The following is a 20,421-nucleotide window of genomic DNA, read 5'->3' as shown; positions in this document are numbered from 1 at the left end:
GAATTTGCATGTTCTCCCCATGTTTGTGTGGGTTCACTCCAGGTACTCCGACTTCCTCCCATAGTCCGAAGACATGCCGTTAGTGGGGTTAGGTTAATTGACGATTCTAAATTGCCCATACGTGTGAATGGTTGTGTTACCCTAAATAGCAACATATACTGATTTTCTTTTAAAACACTTTGAATTCAAAAAGTTTTTTTATTTAGTTTATTTGGCAGATTGCACACAAAAAAATAGACCCAAATAATGATCTCTCTTGCATCTAGTCAATACTATTTCTTTGTCTATCAACAAAGAATTTGTATGCAAACAAATTAACATCAAGGGGGTACTATTTGTGACACTTAATGCAAGCATATGGTGTGTATACAGAGAGAGAGTGACAGAATGAAATAAAATCATTAAACAGACCATTAATGAGTGACAATAACACATGATTAGGAAAGAGATCCTGTTTAAAATAACTGAACCAAATGAATATTTGTGGTAAACGGCAAATTTAAGCAAATACATTTTGTTTAAAATGAACAGAATACTACTGACAGCACTTGAAAATGTAAAAACAGTTGCAGTATTGGTATATACATTATCACTCTTTACAATGTGTTATAAAAAGGCATCTTTACTTACTGATTATATATTATTAAAGTTTGAAAATAAAATCACTCCCTACTTAAAAAGGTAACTGTATTTGAGTGAATAAACAACATTTTAATCTTTAAAAAAAACATATTGGTTCTGTGCAATAGACCCCTGGACACAAATATACCACAACCATTCATTAACATTTATTTAATAGAATGAAAAAGAACACAGTGAGAAAACCCTGTAACAAACTATTGATGTGAGATGGCATATATTTATTAAATCTGGACTATATACAAAAAACAATATTTATTATTACAAATTAATCTTATTTACAGTTTGAAGGGATTTTAAACAATCTCATGCACTTCTGTTTGATTACTAAAAGATATTCATAATTAACCACACTGAGATGATTGTGCATGTCTCCTTAGGTTTTAAAGAAACAAAGAGCAATTTTCAATATTAGGAGAAAACATTTGGTTGCAATTGAGGTTTTAATTTGTCTCTTTATCACTTTGTGGGTGAAACTGATAGCTCAACTTTGGGGAACCTGAAACCACCTCTTGAACCACTATCACTGCTAGAGGATGAAGACAGTCTTGATTTTTTAGCAGGTAGCGAACCACCTGCACTCCCCTCCATTCCTGCTTCACTGTCATCTCCCAGTGTCACTTCATATGAGCCCTTTGACTTTGAACCAAAACCTCCAAAAGTACCAAACTTAAGCTTGCCTTTCTTTCCCTTGACCTTGCTTCCGAGATCTAAAGAAATGTCACCACCTTCAGCCTCTAATTGAGCTGAAGGAGAACTAACTCCCCCCTCATCACTGAAAGAGGAAGATCGATGTCTTGATTTCTTAAAAAGATCAAGTGAGGCCGATTTGCCTTTAGTTGACAAACCCAGTCCAGGATCACCCTCTAATTCTATTTTTCCACCCATCATTTCCCCAGAATGTACACTTAGCTCTTTAGAGGTCTTACCTGCTTTTCCACTGCTACTTAATTCTGCCTCTGATCCGTGAAGGTCACTTACACTACTGCCCTTTGCTTTTGATTTGCCAAAAATTTTTGGCATCTTTACCTTAACTTTGCCTTCTTGTCTCAGCTCTGGACTGGGAACCTCAATATTTTGAGAACTGACTTGGCAACTAATAGATGGAGATTCTGTCTTGATGTCTACACTAGCTGCAGGTTCTGATTCAATATTTCCTCCACTTTCTTTGGTTTCCACCTGTGGCAACACAATGCCAAACTTTGGCATTGTGATTTTGGTAAATGTGACTTTACCCTCTGGGTACTGAAGGCCACCACTTGCACTTCCTCCTGAAGCACTTGCGTTTATTTCTGAATCAGTCCCGCTTTGCATTTTAATATTAGAAGATTTTACTTTCATGTTCGACCCTTCCAAGTTAACATTTGCACTATGACTGCCAGAGCCATCAATGGCAGATAAAGATCCATCTCCTTTTAGTTTTGGTGATTTTATATCTAATTCTACATCAGGAAAATGAAGCTTTCCAAACCGAGACTTCTTTGTTTTTGTTCCTTTAGCATAACTGTTTGTTATGTCTGCATTGATTTCTGTTGATGGTGTTTCTATGTCAACATCAGGTTTCTTTGCCTTTCCTTTAACTTTTGGAAGTTTAAATTTTCCTTTTTTCCCTTTTACATTGATGTCAATATCAGGGGCATCAACACTTGCGTCAGTGTCTGGGAAACTAACTTCTGTTTTGAGACTTTTTGGTGCTGTACTGGGCATCTTGATATTGGATTTAGACTCTTCGAGAACTGGGGTTTTCATTGCAAACTTAGGACCTTTAAACTTAGGAAAGGTAACAGCAGTCTTTTCATCATCATTAGAGATGTTAGCATTTGGACCTTTTATGTCACTTTCAAACATGGGCACCGATGCATCCACTTCACCTTTAACTTTAGGCCCTTTTAGGTCAATTCCAATATCGGATGTTTTAAATTCATTGTTGGGTTTGGGAATGTTAATGTTAATGTCGGGGCCCTGCAACTTAGGTCCAGACAATGATGGAAGTTTCATTTTGGGTCCTTTTGGTTTTGCATAGGAACATTCAACTTCAGGCACTGTAATATCAACTTTCGGTGTTTTTACATTGATATCGGCCTTGGGAAGGTGTATGTCAGCATCTGGACCCTCAACCTTTGGACCTTTCAAACCAAAAGATGGCATTTTAATACTGGGCATATTAAGTGCACTTTTGGGTCCTTGAATGTCAATCTCTGGACCTTGGATATCCATCTTGGGGCCTTTGATGTCTCCCTCAACCTTTGGAGCTGAGACATCTCCCTTAACTTTGGGGCCTTTCAAATTAATGTCGAAGTCTGGTAGACTGGGTCCTGAAAGTGATGGAAGGTTGAACTTTGGCCCTTTCAATTTTACATCAGGACCTTCAAGGTCTGGTCCACTAATATCAACTCCCGGTGCTTTCACTCTTCCTTCAATCTTTGGAACATCCACCTCACCTTCAACTTTGGGGCCTTTCAGATTGAAATCCACATCAGGCATGGAGATTTTGGGCCCGGAAATACCTGGCATCTTGAATTTTGGTCCTTTGATCTTTCCACTCGGACCCTCGACATCAATGTCCGCTCCTTTAATGTCAACTTCCGGGGCTTTGATGTCAATATCCCCTTTAGGAAGGCTGACATCAACATCTGGACCTTCAACTTTTGGGCCCTTCATACCAAAGCCTGGCATTTTGAATTTGGGCATTTTAAGTCCTCCCTTGTGGCCCTCAATGTCAATATCTGGTCCCTCAATGTTCACCTTGGGTGCCTTTATGTCTCCCTCAATCTTTGGAGCGGACACGTCAACATCTCCCTTCAGCTTTGGGCCTTTCAAATTAATGTCAAAGTCTGGTAGGTTGGGTCCTGACAGTGATGGAAGTTTGAATTTGGGCCCTTTCAGTTTTCCATCAGGCCCTTCGACTTCTGGTCCACTAATATCAACTTCAGGTCCTTTCACATTGAAATCAGCTTTGGGAAGGTTTATGTCAACATCTGGACCCTCCACCTTTGGACCTTTAAAGCCAAATGTTGGCATTTTAATGTGGGGCATTTCAAATCCACCTTTTGGACCTTCAATGTCAACTTTCGGTCCCTCAAAGTCGACTCCCGGTCCTTTCACTTTTCCTTCAATCTTTGGAATATCCACCTCACCTTCAACTTTGGGGCCTTTCAGATTGAAATCCATATCTGGCATGGACATTTTGGGCCCAGATATACTTGGCATCTTGAATTTTGGTCCTTTGATCTTTCCACTCGGACCCTCGACATCAATGTCCGCTCCTTTAATGTCAACTTCCGGGGCTTTGATGTCAATATCCCGCTTAGGAAGGCTGACATCAACATCTGGACCTTCAACTTTTGGACCCTTCATGCCAAAGGATGGCATTTTGAATTTGGGCATTTTAAGTCCTCCTTTGTGGCCCTCAATGTCAACATCTGGTCCCTCAATGTCCACCTTGGGTGCCTTTATGTCTCCCTCAATCTTTGGAACGGACACATCAACATCTCCCTTGAGTTTGGGCCCTTTCAAATTAATGTCAAAGTCGGGTAGGCTGGGTCCTGACAGTGATGGCAGTTTAAATTTGGGTCCTTTTAGTTTGGCATCAGGGCCTTCGATTTCTGGTCCACTAATATCAACTTCAGGTCCTTTCACATTGAAATCAGCTTTGGGAAGGTTTACGTCAACATCTGGACCCTCCACCTTTGGACCTTTAAAGCCAAATGTTGGCATTTTAATTTTTGGCATTTCAAATCCACCTTTTGGACCTTCAATGTCAACTTTCGGTCCCTCAAAGTCGACTCCTGGTGCTTTCACTTTTCCTTCAATCTTTGGAATATCCACCTCACCTTCAACTTTGGGGCCTTTCAGATTGAAATCCATATCCGGCATGGAGATTTTGGGCCCGGATAAACTTGGCATCTTGAATTTTGGTCCTTTGATTTTTCCACTCGGACCCTCCACATCAATATCGACTCCTTTAAAGTCAACTTCCGGGGCTTTGATGTCAATATCCCCTTTAGGAAGGCTGACATCAACATCTGGACCTTCAACTTTTGGGCCCTTCATACCAAAGCCTGGCATTTTGAATTTGGGCATTTTAAGTCCTCCCTTGTGGCCCTCAATGTCAACATCTGGTCCCTCAATGTCCACCTTGGGTGCCTTTATGTCTCCCTCAATCTTTGGAACGGACACATCAACATCTCCCTTGAGTTTGGGCCCTTTCAAATTAATGTCAAAGTCTGGTAGGCTGGGTCCTGACAGTGATGGCAGTTTGAACTTGGGTCCTTTGAGTTTGGCATCAGGGCCTTCGATTTCTGGTCCACTAATATCAACTTCAGGTGCTTTGACATTGAAATCAGCTTTGGGAAGGTTTATGTCAACATCTGGACCCTCCACCTTTGGACCTTTAAAGCCAAATGTTGGCATTTTAATTTTGGGCATTTCAAATCCACCTTTTGGACCTTCGATGTCAACTTTTGGTCCCTCAATGTCAACTCCCGGTGCTTTCACTTTTCCTTCAATCTTTGGAATATCCACCTCACCTTCAACTTTGGGGCCTTTCAGATTGAAATCCACATCAGGCATTGAAATTTTGGGCCCGGATAAACTTGGCATCTTGAATTTTGGTCCTTTGATCTTTCCACTCGGACCCTCGACATCAATGTCAGCTCCTTTAATGTCAACGTCGGGTGCTTTGATGTCAATATCCCCTTTAGGAAGGCTGACATCAACATCTGGACCTTCAACTTTTGGACCCTTCATACCAAAGCCTGGCATTTTGAATTTGGGCATTTTAAGTCCTCCTTTGTGGCCCTCAATGTCAATATTTGGTCCTTCAATGTCCACCTTGGGTGCTTTTATGTCTCCCTCAATCTTTGGAGCAGACACATCAACGTCTCCTTTGAGTTTGGGCCCTTTCAAATTAATGTCAAAATCTGGTAGGCTGGGTCCTGACAGTGATGGCAGTTTGAACTTGGGCCCTTTCAGTTTTCCATCAGGCCCTTCAACTTCTAGTCCACTAATATCAACTTCAGGTGCTTTGATATTGACATCAGCTTTGGGAAGGTTTATGTCAACATCTGGACCCTCCACCTTTGGACCTTTAAAGCCAAAAGATGGCATCTTAATATGTGGCATTTCAAATCCACCTTTTGGACCTTCAATATCAACCTGGGGACCTTTGATGTCAAGTTCAGGTGTTTTGAACTTTCCTTCAATCTTTGGAACATCTAAATCACCTTCAACTTTGGGGCCTTTCAGATTGAAATCCACATCAGGCATTGAGATTTTGGGCCCAGATATACCTGGCATCTTGAATTTTGGTCCTTTGATCTTTCCACTCGGACCCTCCACATCAATGTCTGCTCCTTTAATGTCAACGTCGGGGGCTTTGATGTCAATATCCCCTTTAGGAAGGCTGACATCAACATCTGGACCTTCAACTTTTGGACCCTTCATACCAAAGCCTGGCATTTTGAATTTGGGCATTTTAAGTCCTCCTTTATGGCCCTCAATGTCAACATCTGGTCCCTCGATGTCCACCTTGGGTGCCTTTATGTCTCCCTCAATCTTTGGAACCGACACATCAACATCTCCCTTAATTTTGGGCCCTTTCAAGTTAATGTCAAAGTCTGGTAGGCTGGGTCCTGATAATGATGGCAGTTTGAATTTGTGACCTTTGAGTTTTGCATCAGGGCCTTCAACTTCTGGTCCACTAATATCAACTTCAGGTCCTTTCACATTGGCATCAGCTTTGGGAAGATTTATGTCAACATCTGGACCCTCCACCTTTGGACCCTTGAAACCAAATGTTGGCATTTTAATTTTGGGCATTTCAAATCCACCTTTGGGGCCCTTAGCATCAAACTCTGGACCTTCGATATCTACTTCCGGTACCTTTATTTCTCCTTGCATTTTTGGAATTTTGATGTCACCTTCAAGTTTAGGACTTTTCAAGTTAAAATCCACATCCGGCATGGAGATTTTTGGCCCGGATATACCTGGCATCTTGAATTTTGGTCCTTTGATCTTTCCACTCGGACCCTCCACATCAATGTCTGCTCCTTTAATGTCAACTTCCGGGGCTTTAATGTCAATATCCCCTTTAGGAAGGCTGACATCAACATCTGGACCTTCAACTTTTGGACCCTTCATACCAAAGCCTGGCATTTTGAATTTGGGCATTTTAAGTCCTCCCTTGTGGCCCTCAATGTCAATATCTGGTCCTTCGATGTCCACCTTGGGTGCCTTTATGTCTCCCTCAATCTTTGGAACGGACACATCAACATCTCCCTTGAGTTTGGGCCCTTTCAAATTAATGTCAAAGTCGGGTAGGCTGGGTCCTGACAGTGATGGCAGTTTGAACTTGGGTCCTTTGAGTTTTCCATCAGGGCCTTCAACTTCTGGTAGACTAATATCAATTTCAGGTGCTTTGACATTGACATCAGCTTTGGGAAGGTTTATGTCAACATCTGGACCCTCAACCTTTGGACCTTTGAAACCAAATGTTGGCATTTTAATTTTGGGCATATCCAGTCCACCTTTTGGGCCTTCCAAGTCAATCTCTGAGCCTTTTATATCCACCTTAGGTACCTTTATTTTTCCTTCAGCCTTTGGTATATCAACATCACCTTCAAATTTAGGACCTTTTAGTTTGAAATCTACGTCTGGCATGGAAATCTTTGGTCCTGAGATATTTGGCATCTTGAATTTTGATCCTTTGATCTTCCCACTTGGACCCTCAACGTCAATATCAGGTGCTTCTATTTTCACTTCCGGTGTCTCTATTTCAGTCTTAGGTGTTGAAACATTTATATCAGCATCTGGACCTTCAACTTTTGGACTTTTAAATCCAAATTTTGGCATTTTGAATTTAGATCCTTTGGCTTTTGGTGTAGACAGTTCCAAATCAAGGTCAACACCCTCAAGGCTGCCAGTTTTTCCTTTGAGGTTGATGTCGCCTTGTGGCAATTTCAACTCACTGTCTGGTGCATTTAGCTTTGGACCCTTGAAACCAAACCTTGGCAGTTTGAATTTCATTTTCTTTGAACCAGTTTCTGGAATATCAATTGAAGCATCTGGTCCCTCAATTTCAGGTTTTGATAGTTGAAAATCCCCCTTCATATCTCCTTTCAACTTTGGTCCCTTTAAATTGATGTCAACATCTGGCAGGGACATTTTGGGTCCACTTATTGTTGGAAACTTTACCTTGGGCCCTGAAAATTTTCCCTGTGGAGAGCCAATGTCCATCTTGGGACCGTGGACATCTACTTCAGGGATTTTAATATCGCCTTCAATCTTTGGAGCTGACACATCAACATCTCCCTTGAGTTTGGGCCCTTTCAAATTAATGTCAAAGTCGGGTAGGCTGGGTCCTGACAGTGATGGCAGTTTGAACTTGGGTCCTTTGAGTTTGGCATCAGGGCCTTCAACGTCTGGTCCACTAATATCAACTTCAGGTGCTTTGACATTGAAATCAGCTTTGGGAAGGTTTATGTCAACATCTGGACCCTCCACCTTTGGACCTTTAAAGCCAAATGTTGGCATTTTAATTTTGGGCATTTCAAATCCACCTTTTGGACCTTCGATGTCAACCTTTGGTCCCTCAATGTCGACTCCCGGTGCTTTCACTTTTCCTTCAATCTTTGGAACATCCACCTCACCTTCAACTTTGGGGCCTTTCAGATTGAAATCCACATCAGGCATTGAAATTTTAGGCCCAGATATTCCTGGCATCTTGAATTTTGGTCCTTTAATCTTTCCACTCGGACCCTCGACATCAATGTCCACTCCTTTAATGTCAACTTCGGGGGCTTTGATGTCAATATCCCCTTTAGGAAGGCTGACATCAACATCTGGACCTTCAACCTTTGGACCTTTCATACCAAAGCCTGGCATTTTGAATTTGGGCATTTTAAGCCCTCCTTTGTGGCCCTCAATGTCAACATCTGGTCCCTCAATGTCCACCTTGGGTGCCTTTATATCTCCCTCAATCTTTGGAACTGACACATCAACATCTCCCTTGAGTTTGGGCCCTTTCAAATTAATGTCAAAGTCTGGTAGGCTGGGTCCTGACAGTGATGGCAGTTTAAATTTGGGTCCTTTGAGTTTGGCATCAGGGCCTTCGATTTCTGGTCCACTAATATCAACTTCAGGTCCTTTGACATTGAAATCAGCTTTGGGAAGGTTTATGTCAACATCTGGACCCTCCACCTTTGGACCTTTAAAGCCAAATGTTGGCATTTTAATTTTGGGCATTTCAAATCCACCTTTTGGACCTTCGATGTCAACTTTCGGTCCCTCAATGTCAACTCCTGGTGCTTTCACTTTTCCTTCAATCTTTGGAATATCCACCTCACCTTCAACTTTGGGGCCTTTCAGATTGAAATCCACATCAGGCATTGAAATTTTGGGCCCGGATAAACTTGGCATCTTGAATTTTGGTCCTTTGATCTTTCCACTCGGACCCTCGACATCAATGTCTGCTCCTTTAATGTCAACTTCGGGTGCTTTGATGTCAATATTCCCTTTAGGAAGGCTGACATCAACATCTGGACCTTCAACTTTTGGACCCTTCATGCCAAAGCCTGGCATTTTGAATTTGGGCATTTTAAGTCCTCCTTTGTGGCCCTCAATGTCAACATCTGGTCCCTCGATGTCCACCTTGGGTGCCTTTATATCTCCCTCAATCTTTGGAACGGACACATCAACATCTCCCTTGAGTTTGGGCCCTTTAAAATTAATGTCAAAGTCTGGTAGGCTGGGTCCTGACAGTGATGGCAGTTTGAACTTGGGTCCTTTGAGTTTGGCATCAGGGCCTTCGACTTCTGGTCCACTAATATCAACTTCAGGTCCTTTGACATTGAAATCAGCTTTGGGAAGGTTTATGTCAACATCTGGACCCTCCACCTTTGGACCTTTAAAGCCAAATGTTGGCATTTTAATTTTTGGCATTTCAAATCCACCTTTTGGACCTTCGATGTCAACTTTTGGTCCCTCAATGTCAACTCCTGGTGCTTTCACTTTTCCTTCAATCTTTGGAACATCTAAATCACCTTCAACTTTGGGGCCTTTCAGATTGAAATCCACATCAGGCATTGAAATTTTGGGCCCAGATATCCCTGGCATCTTGAATTTTGGTCCTTTGATCTTTCCACTCGGACCCTCGACTTCAATGTCAGCTCCTTTAATGTCAACTTCAGGGGCTTTGATGTCAATATTCCCTTTAGGAAGGCTGACATCAACATCTGGACCTTCAACTTTTGGACCCTTCATACCAAAGCCTGGCATTTTGAATTTGGGCATTTTAAGTCCTCCTTTGTGGCCCTCAATGTCAAAATCTGGTCCCTCGATGTCCACCTTGGGTGCCTTTATATCTCCCTCAATCTTTGGAACGGACACATCAACATCTCCCTTGAGTTTTGGGCCTTTCAAATTAATGTCAAAGTCTGGTAGGCTGGGTCCTGACAGTGATGGCAGTTTGAACTTGGGTCCTTTGAGTTTGGCATCAGGGCCTTCAACTTCTGGTCCACTAATATCAACTTTAGGTCCTTTGACATTGAAATCAGCTTTGGGAAGGTTTATGTCAACATCTGGACCCTCCACCTTTGGACCTTTAAAGCCAAATGTTGGCATTTTAATTTTGGGCATTTCAAATCCACCTTTTGGACCTTCGATGTCAACTTTTGGTCCCTCAATGTCAACTCCTGGTGCTTTCACTTTTCCTTCAATCTTTGGAATATCCACCTCACCTTCAACTTTGGGGCCTTTCAGATTGAAATCCACATCAGGCATTGAAATTTTGGGCCCGGATAAACTTGGCATCTTGAATTTTGGTCCTTTGATCTTTCCACTCGGACCCTCGACATCAATGTCTGCTCCTTTAATGTCAACTTCGGGTGCTTTGATGTCAATATTCCCTTTAGGAAGGCTGACATCAACATCTGGACCTTCAACTTTTGGACCCTTCATGCCAAAGCCTGGCATTTTGAATTTGGGCATTTTAAGTCCTCCTTTGTGGCCCTCAATGTCAACATCTGGTCCCTCGATGTCCACCTTGGGTGCCTTTATATCACCCTCAATCTTTGGAACGGACACATCAACATCTCCCTTGAGTTTTGGCCCTTTAAAATTAATGTCAAAGTCTGGTAGGCTGGGTCCTGACAGTGATGGCAGTTTAAATTTGGGTCCTTTTAGTTTGGCATCAGGGCCTTCGATTTCTGGTCCACTAATATCAACTTCAGGTCCTTTCACATTGAAATCAGCTTTGGGAAGGTTTATGTCAACATCTGGACCCTCCACCTTTGGACCTTTAAAACCAAATGTTGGCATTTTAATTTTGGGCATTTCAAATCCACCTTTTGGACCTTCGATGTCAACTTTTGGTCCCTCAATGTCAACTCCTGGTGCTTTCACTTTTCCTTCAATCTTTGGAACATCTAAATCACCTTCAACTTTGGGGCCTTTCAGATTGAAATCGACATCAGGCATTGAAATTTTGGGCCCGGATAAACTTGGCATCTTGAATTTTGGTCCTTTGATCTTTCCACTCGGACCCTCGACTTCAATGTCAGCTCCTTTAATGTCAACTTCCGGGGCTTTGATGTCAATATTCCCTTTAGGAAGGCTGACATCAACATCTGGACCTTCAACTTTTGGACCCTTCATACCAAAGCCTGGCATTTTGAATTTGGGCATTTTAAGTCCTCCTTTGTGGCCCTCAATGTCAAAATCTGGTCCCTCGATGTCCACCTTGGGTGCCTTTATATCTCCCTCAATCTTTGGAACGGACACATCAACATCTCCCTTGAGTTTTGGGCCTTTCAAATTAATGTCAAAGTCTGGTAGGCTGGGTCCTGACAGTGATGGCAGTTTGAACTTGGGTCCTTTGAGTTTGGCATCAGGGCCTTCGACTTCTGGTCCACTAATATCAACTTCAGGTCCTTTCACATTGAAATCAGCTTTGGGAAGGTTTATGTCAACATCTGGACCCTCCACCTTTGGACCTTTAAAACCAAATGTTGGCATTTTAATTTTGGGCATTTCAAATCCACCTTTTGGACCTTCGATGTCAACCTTTGGTCCCTCAATGTCAACTCCCGGTGCTTTCACTTTTCCTTCAATCTTTGGAATATCCACCTCACCTTCAACTTTGGGGCCTTTCAGATTGAAATCCACATCAGGCATTGAAATTTTCGGCCCGGATAAACTTGGCATCTTGAATTTTGGTCCTTTGATTTTTCCACTCGGACCCTCGACATCAATATCTGCTCCTTTAATGTCAACTTCGGGTGCTTTGATGTCAATATCCCCCTTAGGAAGGCTGACATCAACATCTGGACCTTCAACTTTTGGACCCTTCATACCAAAGGATGGCATTTTGAATTTGGGCATTTTAAGTCCTCCTTTATGGCCCTCAATGTCAACATCTGGTCCCTCAATGTCGACCTTGGGTGCCTTTATATCTCCCTCAATCTTTGGAACGGACACATCAACATCTCCCTTGAGTTTGGGCCCTTTCAAATTAATGTCAAAGTCTGGTAGGCTGGGTCCTGACAGTGATGGCAGTTTGAACTTGGGTCCTTTTAGTTTGGCATCAGCGCCTTCGATTTCTGGTCCACTAATATCAACTCCAGGTCCTTTGACATTGAAATCAGCTTTGGGAAGGTTTATGTCAACATCTGGACCCTCCACCTTTGGACCTTTAAAGCCAAAGGTTGGCATTTTAATTTTGGGCATTTCAAATCCACCTTTTGGACCTTCAATGTCAACCTTTGGTCCCTCAATGTCGACTCCCGGTGCTTTCATTTTTCCTTCAATCTTTGGAATATCCACCTCACCTTCAACTTTGGGGCCTTTCAGATTGAAATCCACATCAGGCATTGAAATTTTGGGCCCGGATAAACTTGGCATCTTGAATTTTGGTCCTTTGATCTTTCCACTCGGACCCTCGACATCAATGTCTGCTCCTTTAATGTCAACGTCGGGTGCTTTGATGTCAATATCCCCTTTAGGAAGGCTGACATCAACATCTGGACCTTCAACTTTTGGACCCTTCATACCAAAAGATGGCATTTTGAATTTGGGCATTTTAAGTCCTCCTTTGTGGCCCTCAATGTCAACATCTGGGCCCTCAACGTCCACCTTGGGTGCCTTTATGTCTCCCTCAATCTTTGGAGCGGACACATCAACATCTCCCTTGAGTTTGGGCCCTTTCAAATTAATGTCAAAATCTGGTAGGCTGGGTCCTGACAGTGATGGCAGTTTGAATTTGGGTCCTTTGAGTTTGGCATCAGGGCCTTCTATTTCTAGTCCACTAATATCAACTTCAGGTCCTTTGACATTGACATCAGCTTTGGGAAGGTTTATGTCAACATCTGGACCCTCCACCTTTGGACCTTTAAAACCAAATGTTGGCATTTTAATTTTGGGCATTTCAAATCCACCTTTTGGACCTTCGATGTCAACTTTTGGTCCCTCAATGTCAACTCCCGGTGCTTTCACTTTTCCTTCAATCTTTGGAATATCCACCTCACCTTCAACTTTGGGGCCTTTCAGATTGAAATCCACATCAGGCATTGAAATTTTAGGCCCAGATAAACTTGGCATCTTGAATTTTGGTCCTTTAATCTTTCCACTCGGACCCTCGACATCAATGTCAGCTCCTTTAATGTCAACTTCGGGGGCTTTGATGTCAATATCACCTTTAGGAAGGCTGACATCAACATCTGGACCTTCAACTTTTGGACCCTTCATACCAAAGCCTGGCATTTTGAATTTGGGCATTTTAAGTCCTCCTTTGTGGCCCTCAATGTCAACATCTGGTCCCTCAATGTCCACCTTGGGTGCCTTTATGTCTCCCTCAATCTTTGGAACGGACACATCAACATCTCCCTTGAGTTTGGGCCCTTTCAAATTAATGTCAAAGTCGGGTAGGCTGGGTCCTGACAGTGATGGCAGTTTAAATTTGGGTCCTTTTAGTTTGGCATCAGGGCCTTCGATTTCTGGTCCACTAATATCAACTTCAGGTCCTTTCACATTGAAATCAGCTTTGGGAAGGTTTACGTCAACATCTGGACCCTCCACCTTTGGACCTTTAAAGCCAAATGTTGGCATTTTAATTTTTGGCATTTCAAATCCACCTTTTGGGCCTTCTATGTCAACTTTTGGTCCCTCAATGTCAACTCCCGGTGCTTTCACTTTTCCTTCAATCTTTGGAATATCCACCTCACCTTCAACTTTGGGGCCTTTCAGATTGAAATCCACATCAGGCATTGAAATTTTGGGCCCGGATAAACTTGGCATCTTGAATTTTGGTCCTTTGATCTTTCCACTCGGACCCTCGACATCAATGTCAGCTCCTTTAATGTCAACGTCGGGGGCTTTGATGTCAATATCCCCTTTAGGAAGGCTGACATCAACATCTGGACCTTCAACTTTTGGACCCTTCATACCAAAGCCTGGCATTTTGAATTTGGGCATTTTAAGTCCTCCTTTGTGGCCCTCAATGTCAACATCTGGGCCCTCAACGTCCACCTTGGGTGCCTTTATATCTCCCTCAATCTTTGGAACGGACACATCAACATCTCCCTTGAGTTTTGGGCCTTTCAAATTAATGTCAAAGTCTGGTAGGCTGGGTCCTGACAGTGATGGCAGTTTGAACTTGGGTCCTTTGAGTTTGGCATCAGGGCCTTCGACTTCTGGTCCACTAATATCAACTTCAGGTCCTTTCACATTGAAATCAGCTTTGGGAAGGTTTATGTCAACATCTGGACCCTCCACCTTTGGACCTTTAAAGCCAAATGTTGGCATTTTAATTTTGGGCATTTCAAATCCACCTTTTGGACCTTCGATGTCAACTTTTGGTCCCTCAATGTCAACTCCCGGTGCTTTCACTTTTCCTTCAATCTTTGGAATATCCACCTCACCTTCAACTTTGGGGCCTTTCAGATTGAAATCTACATCAGGCATTGAAATTTTGGGCCCGGATAAACTTGGCATCTTGAATTTTGGTCCTTTGATCTTTCCACTCGGACCCTCGACATCAATGTCAGCTCCTTTAATGTCAACGTCGGGTGCTTTGATGTCAATATCCCCTTTAGGAAGGCTGACATCAACATCTGGACCTTCAACTTTTGGACCCTTCATACCAAAGCCTGGCATTTTGAATTTGGGCATTTTTAGCCCTCCTTTGTGGCCCTCAATGTCAACATCTGGTCCTTCAATGTCCACCTTGGGTGCCTTTATGTCTCCCTCAATCTTTGGAACGGACACATCAACATCTCCCTTGAGTTTTGGGCCTTTCAAATTAATGTCAAAGTCTGGTAGGCTGGGTCCTGACAGTGATGGCAGTTTGAACTTGGGTCCTTTGAGTTTGGCATCAGGGCCTTCTATTTCTGGTCCACTAATATCAATTTCAGGTGCTTTGATATTGACATCAGCTTTGGGAAGGTTTATGTCAACATCTGGACCCTCCACCTTTGGACCTTTAAAGCCAAATGTTGGCATTTTAATTTTGGGCATTTCAAATCCACCTTTTGGACCTTCGATGTCAACTTTTGGTCCCTCAATGTCAACTCCCGGTGCTTTCACTTTTCCTTCAATCTTTGGAATATCCACCTCACCTTCAACTTTGGGGCCTTTCAGATTGAAATCTACATCAGGCATTGAAATTTTGGGCCCGGATAAACTTGGCATCTTGAATTTTGATCCTTTGATCTTTCCACTCGGACCCTCGACATCAATGTCTGCTCCTTTAATGTCAACTTCGGGTGCTTTGATGTCAATATTCCCTTTAGGAAGGCTGACATCAACATCTGGACCTTCAACTTTTGGACCCTTCATACCAAAGCCTGGCATTTTGAATTTGGGCATTTTTAGCCCTCCTTTGTGGCCCTCAATGTCAACATCTGGTCCCTCAATGTCCACCTTGGGTGCCTTTATGTCTCCCTCAATCTTTGGAGCGGACACGTCAACATCTCCCTTGAGTTTGGGCCCTTTCAAATTAATGTCAAAATCTGGTAGGCTGGGTCCTGACAGTGATGGCAGTTTAAATTTGGGTCCTTTTAGTTTGGCATCAGGGCCTTCGATTTCTGGTCCACTAATATCAACTTCAGGTCCTTTGACATCAGCTTTGGGAAGGTGTATGTCAACATCTGGACCCTCCACCTTTGGACCTTTAAAGCCAAATGTTGGCATTTTAATTTTGGGCATTTCAAATCCACCTTTTGGACCTTCGATGTCAACTTTTGGTCCCTCAATGTCAACTCCCGGTGCTTTCACTTTTCCTTCAATCTTTGGAATATCCACCTCACCTTCAACTTTGGGGCCTTTCAGATTGAAATCTACATCAGGCATTGAAATTTTAGGCCCAGATATCCCTGGCATCTTGAATTTTGGTCCTTTGATCTTTCCACTCGGACCCTCGACATCAATGTCCACTCCTTTAATGTCAACTTCCGGGGCTTTGATGTCAATATCCCCTTTAGGAAGGCTGACATCAACATCTGGACCTTCAACTTTTGGACCCTTCATACCAAAGCCTGGCATTTTGAATTTGGGCATTTTAAGTCCTCCTTTGTGGCCCTCAATGTCAACATCTGGTCCCTCAATGTCCACCTTGGGTGCCTTTATGTCTCCCTCAATCTTTGGAACCGACACATCAACATCTCCCTTGAGTTTGGGCCCTTTCAAATTAATGTCAAAATCTGGTAGGCTGGGTCCTGACAGTGATGGTAGTTTGAACTTGGGTCCTTTTAGTTTTCCATCAGGGCCTTCTATTTCTGGTCCACTAATATCAATTTCAGGTCCTTTGACATTGACATCAGCTTTGGGAAGGTTTATGTCAACATCTGGACCCTCCACCTTTGGACCTTTAAGGCCAAATGTTGGCATTTTTATTTTGGGCATTTCAAATCCACCTTTTGGACCTTCGATGTCAACTTTTGGTCCCTCAATGTCGACTCCTGGTGCTTTCACTTTTCCTTCAATCTTTGGAACATCCACCTCACCTTCAACTTTGGGGCCTTTCAGATTGAAATCCACATCAGGCATTGAAATTTTAGGCCCGGATATTCCTGGCATCTTGAATTTTGGTCCTTTGATCTTTCCACTCGGACCCTCGACATCAATGTCAGCTCCTTTAATGTCAACGCCGGGTGCTTTGATGTCAATATCCCCTTTAGGAAGGCTGACATCAACATCTGGACCTTCAACTTTTGGACCCTTCATACCAAAGCCTGGCATTTTGAATTTGGGCATTTTAAGTCCTCCTTTGTGGCCCTCAATGTCAACATCTGGTCCCTCAATGTCCACCTTGGGTGCCTTTATGTCTCCCTCAATCTTTGGAGCGGACACATCAACATCTCCCTTGAGTTTGGGCCCTTTCAAATTAATGTCAAAATCTGGTAGGCTGGGTCCTGACAGTGATGGCAGTTTGAATTTGGGTCCTTTTAGTTTGGCATCAGGGCCTTCGATTTCTGGTCCTTTAATATCAACTTCAGGTCCTTTCACATTGAAATCAGCTTTGGGAAGGTTTATGTCAACATCTGGACCCTCTACTTTTGGACCTTTAAAGCCAAATGTTGGCATTTTAATTTTGGGCATTTCAAATCCACCTTTTGGACCCTCGATGTCAACTTTTGGTCCCTCAATGTCAACTCCCGGTGCTTTCACTTTTCCTTCAATCTTTGGAACATCCACCTCACCTTCAACTTTGGGGCCTTTCAGATTGAAATCCACATCAGGCATGGAAATTTTAGGCCCGGACATACCTGACATCTTGAATTTTGGCCCTTTGATCTTTCCACTCGGACCCTCGACATCAATGTCTCCTCCTTTAATGTCAACGTCGGGTGCATTGATGTCAATATCCCCTTTAGGAAGGCTGACATCAACATCTGGACCTTCAACTTTTGGACCCTTCATACCAAAGCCTGGCATTTTGAATTTGGGCATTTTAAGTCCTCCTTTGTGGCCCTCAATGTCAACATCTGGTCCCTCAATGTCCACCTTGGGTGCCTTTATGTCTCTCTCAATCTTTGGAGCGGACACATCAACATCTCCCTTGAGTTTTGGGCCTTTCAAATTAATGTCAAAATCTGGTAGGCTGGGTCCTGACAGTGATGGCAGTTTGAATTTGGGTCCTTTGAGTTTGGCATCAGGGCCTTCTATTTCTGGTCCTCTAATATCAACTTCAGGTGCTTTGATATTGACATCAGCTTTGGGAAGGTTTATGTCAACATCTGGACCCTCCACCTTTGGACCTTTAAAGCCAAATGTTGGCATTTTAATTTTGGGCATTTCAAATCCACCTTTTGGACCTTCGATGTCAACTTTCGGTCCCTCAATGTCAACTCCCGGTGCTTTCACTTTTCCTTCAATCTTTGGAATATCCACCTCACCTTCAACTTTGGGGCCTTTCAGATTGAAATCCACATCAGGCATGGAAACTTTGGGCCCGGATATACCTGACATCTTGAATTGTGGTCCTTTGATCTTTCCACTCGGACCCTCAACATCAATGTCCGCTCCTTTAATATCAATGTTGGGTGCTTTGATTTCAATATCACCTTTAGGAAGGCTGACATCAACATCTGGACCTTCAACCTTTGGACCTTTCACACCAAAGGATGACATTTCAACTTTGGGCATTTTAAGTCCTCCTTTATGGCCCTCAATATTAACATATCTTCCTTCAATGTCCACTTTTGGAGCTTGTAGGTCTCCCTCAATCTTTGGAGCTGATACAGTAACATCTCCCTTGAGTTTTGGCCCTTTTACAGTGTTGTTGAACTCCTCCAATTTGGGTCCCCGTGATGATGATACATCGACTTCAGGTGCTTTAACATTAATTTCAGTCTTGGAAAGGTTAATATTCACATCCTGACCTTCAGGCTTTGGACCTTTTATGCAAAGAGATGGCATTTTAATATTGGACATAATAAGTCCACTGGTTTGGCCTTCACTGTCAATTTCTTTTCCTTCAATCTTCATTTTTGGAGTTTTTATATCCCTCTCAAGGTTTGGTACATCAACATTTCCCTTCATTTTGGGACCTTTCACACTCATGTCCAAATCTTTCAGTTTAGTTCCCGACAATGATGGTAGTTCTATTTTTGATCCTTTGAGATTCACATCAAGGTCTTCTGTGTCCACTTGCGGTCCTGTAATATCAAAATCAGGTGCTTTAACATCAATACCAGTCCTGGGAAGGTTTATCTCTAGACCTTTGACATCAATCTCGTGTGTTTTTATCTCCCCTTTTATCCCTGCTTTATTTTCAACTTTAGGTATTTTGGTGTCAGTTTTGGATTTGGAAAGTTTTAGATCAACATCTAGACGCTCTGCTTTTGGAACTCCAAATTCTGCAGCAGGCACTGTGACATTTACTTGTGTTCTTTTAATATCAACACTGGGTCCTTTAATTTTTACATCCTTACTGTCAATAGAAGGTTTTATTGCTTTAATGTCAGCTTCAGGAATTTGTACATGAGCGTTTGTTCCCTCTTTCCTCTCAGTGTCTTTATTTGAACCTTTAATGTCAAATTTCAGTCCTGCTGTTTTTCTCTCACCAGTTAAATCACCTTTTCCCTCAACCTTGTTCAGCCCGGATATGGATGGAACATTAACATCCATTTTGTATTTGCTATCAGTTGTTGGGAGTTTGATTTGAATATTAGAGTTGATTTCAGCACTTCCGATGTCACTTTCAGACTCTGAATGTCTTACACTCAAAACTGACCCTTCAGTGTTGGCTCTGGGGCCCTTGATCTGAACACCGGCTCCTTTGATGTCCAGTTCAGATTTTTTTGAAGAAAGTCCCGAGGTAACATTATCTAATGTTATTGTTGATTTTTCTATCCTGCCATCTTTCAAATTTGCACCAGTATCTGTCGACCCTCCTATTCTGATATGTGGAATGTCAGTACTACCTGATCCTTTCGTCTGCAGGGGACTGATTGTAATTCCAGATATCTTAACTTTTGTCCTCTCATCTAAAGTACTGTCTGAACTTCCCATCTGTGTTTTCTCTGTGGTTGCAGTCAAAATTTTCATTCCTTTTCCTGGTAAAGACAGTCTACCCGACCCTCCGTTTTCGTCAGTTGAAATTATCCCAGCACCCCCTGACCCAGCTGTAACATGGCTGCCAGCAGTGTTTTTGTTGTCTCTTAGTGTCACAGTCATTTCTGAATCCTGAACACTTTCATCTCCTTGCTCACTACTCCCTCTTGAAGTTTCAGTGCCTTCATGGCATTTACTACCTGTTACTCCAAAGCTAGGAACCTTAAATCTAAGATCACTTCTTTCTTTTTCCTCTCCTATATGCGTTGTAGTTTGAACCCCACCATTGCCCCAGCGTGTCACAGTGGAAGTGATATTTGGCCCAGTGTAAGTTATGTCGCCTGACTCAAAAACACCTTCTTCTGCTCCCATTTTACCTGAAGGGCTGCCATGTGAGATTCTGATATGAGAAGATCCATCTCCAGATTCGTGCCTTAGCCCTTTGACGTCTGGGCTTGAAAGTTCAAGTTGCTCACTTATGCCACTTGGCATATCTACTGTGTAAGTAGTGATACGACGAGTGATGGTAGTAATTGTGCTGCCATCGCTGCTTGTGCTGCTGTGCCGCTCCGTGCGAACATCCACTCCCTCTGCAAGGTCTTCAGATTTCAGCCTTGGTTTTATCTTTCTTGTGTATATTCGCTTATAATCTTCATCATCCCCACTCTGTTGATTGAATGACACAAACATGCAAGTGTTACAGCACACCCTGTTTTAGTCCACTAGCTTTCCTGC

General features: G+C 42.8%; 1 protein-coding gene across 3 annotated transcripts in view; it reads right to left on the bottom strand.

Moving 5' to 3' along the window:
- Window positions 1-178: 178 nt before the first annotated feature.
- The window catches only part of ahnak (AHNAK nucleoprotein), a 32,137-nt gene continuing 11,894 nt past the window's right edge, over window positions 179-20,421 (bottom strand). The window contains exons 6-7 of one of the 3 annotated variants that reach the window (XM_085430849.1): window positions 17,193-20,352; window positions 179-16,496 (exon numbers count right to left, since the gene is read on the bottom strand). In XM_085430849.1, coding sequence (XP_085286975.1) covers window positions 1,099-16,496; window positions 17,193-20,352 — 18,558 coding nt within the window. In that variant the 3' untranslated portion in view covers window positions 179-1,098. Of the gene's footprint in view, window positions 20,353-20,421 lie in introns of all 3 variants that reach the window. The other 2 variants (XM_085430857.1, XM_085430841.1) reach the window with 2 other exon arrangements.

This window comes from Copadichromis virginalis, linkage group LG2 (assembly GCF_057382275.1).
Source record: "Copadichromis virginalis isolate Kocher_CV1m ecotype Utaka linkage group LG2, C_Virginalis_male_GT1.1, whole genome shotgun sequence".
Lineage (NCBI taxonomy): Eukaryota > Metazoa > Chordata > Actinopteri > Cichliformes > Cichlidae > Copadichromis > Copadichromis virginalis.
The sequence above is the reverse complement of the archived record's forward strand: the minus strand, read 5'-3'. Positions and strand labels throughout refer to the sequence as shown.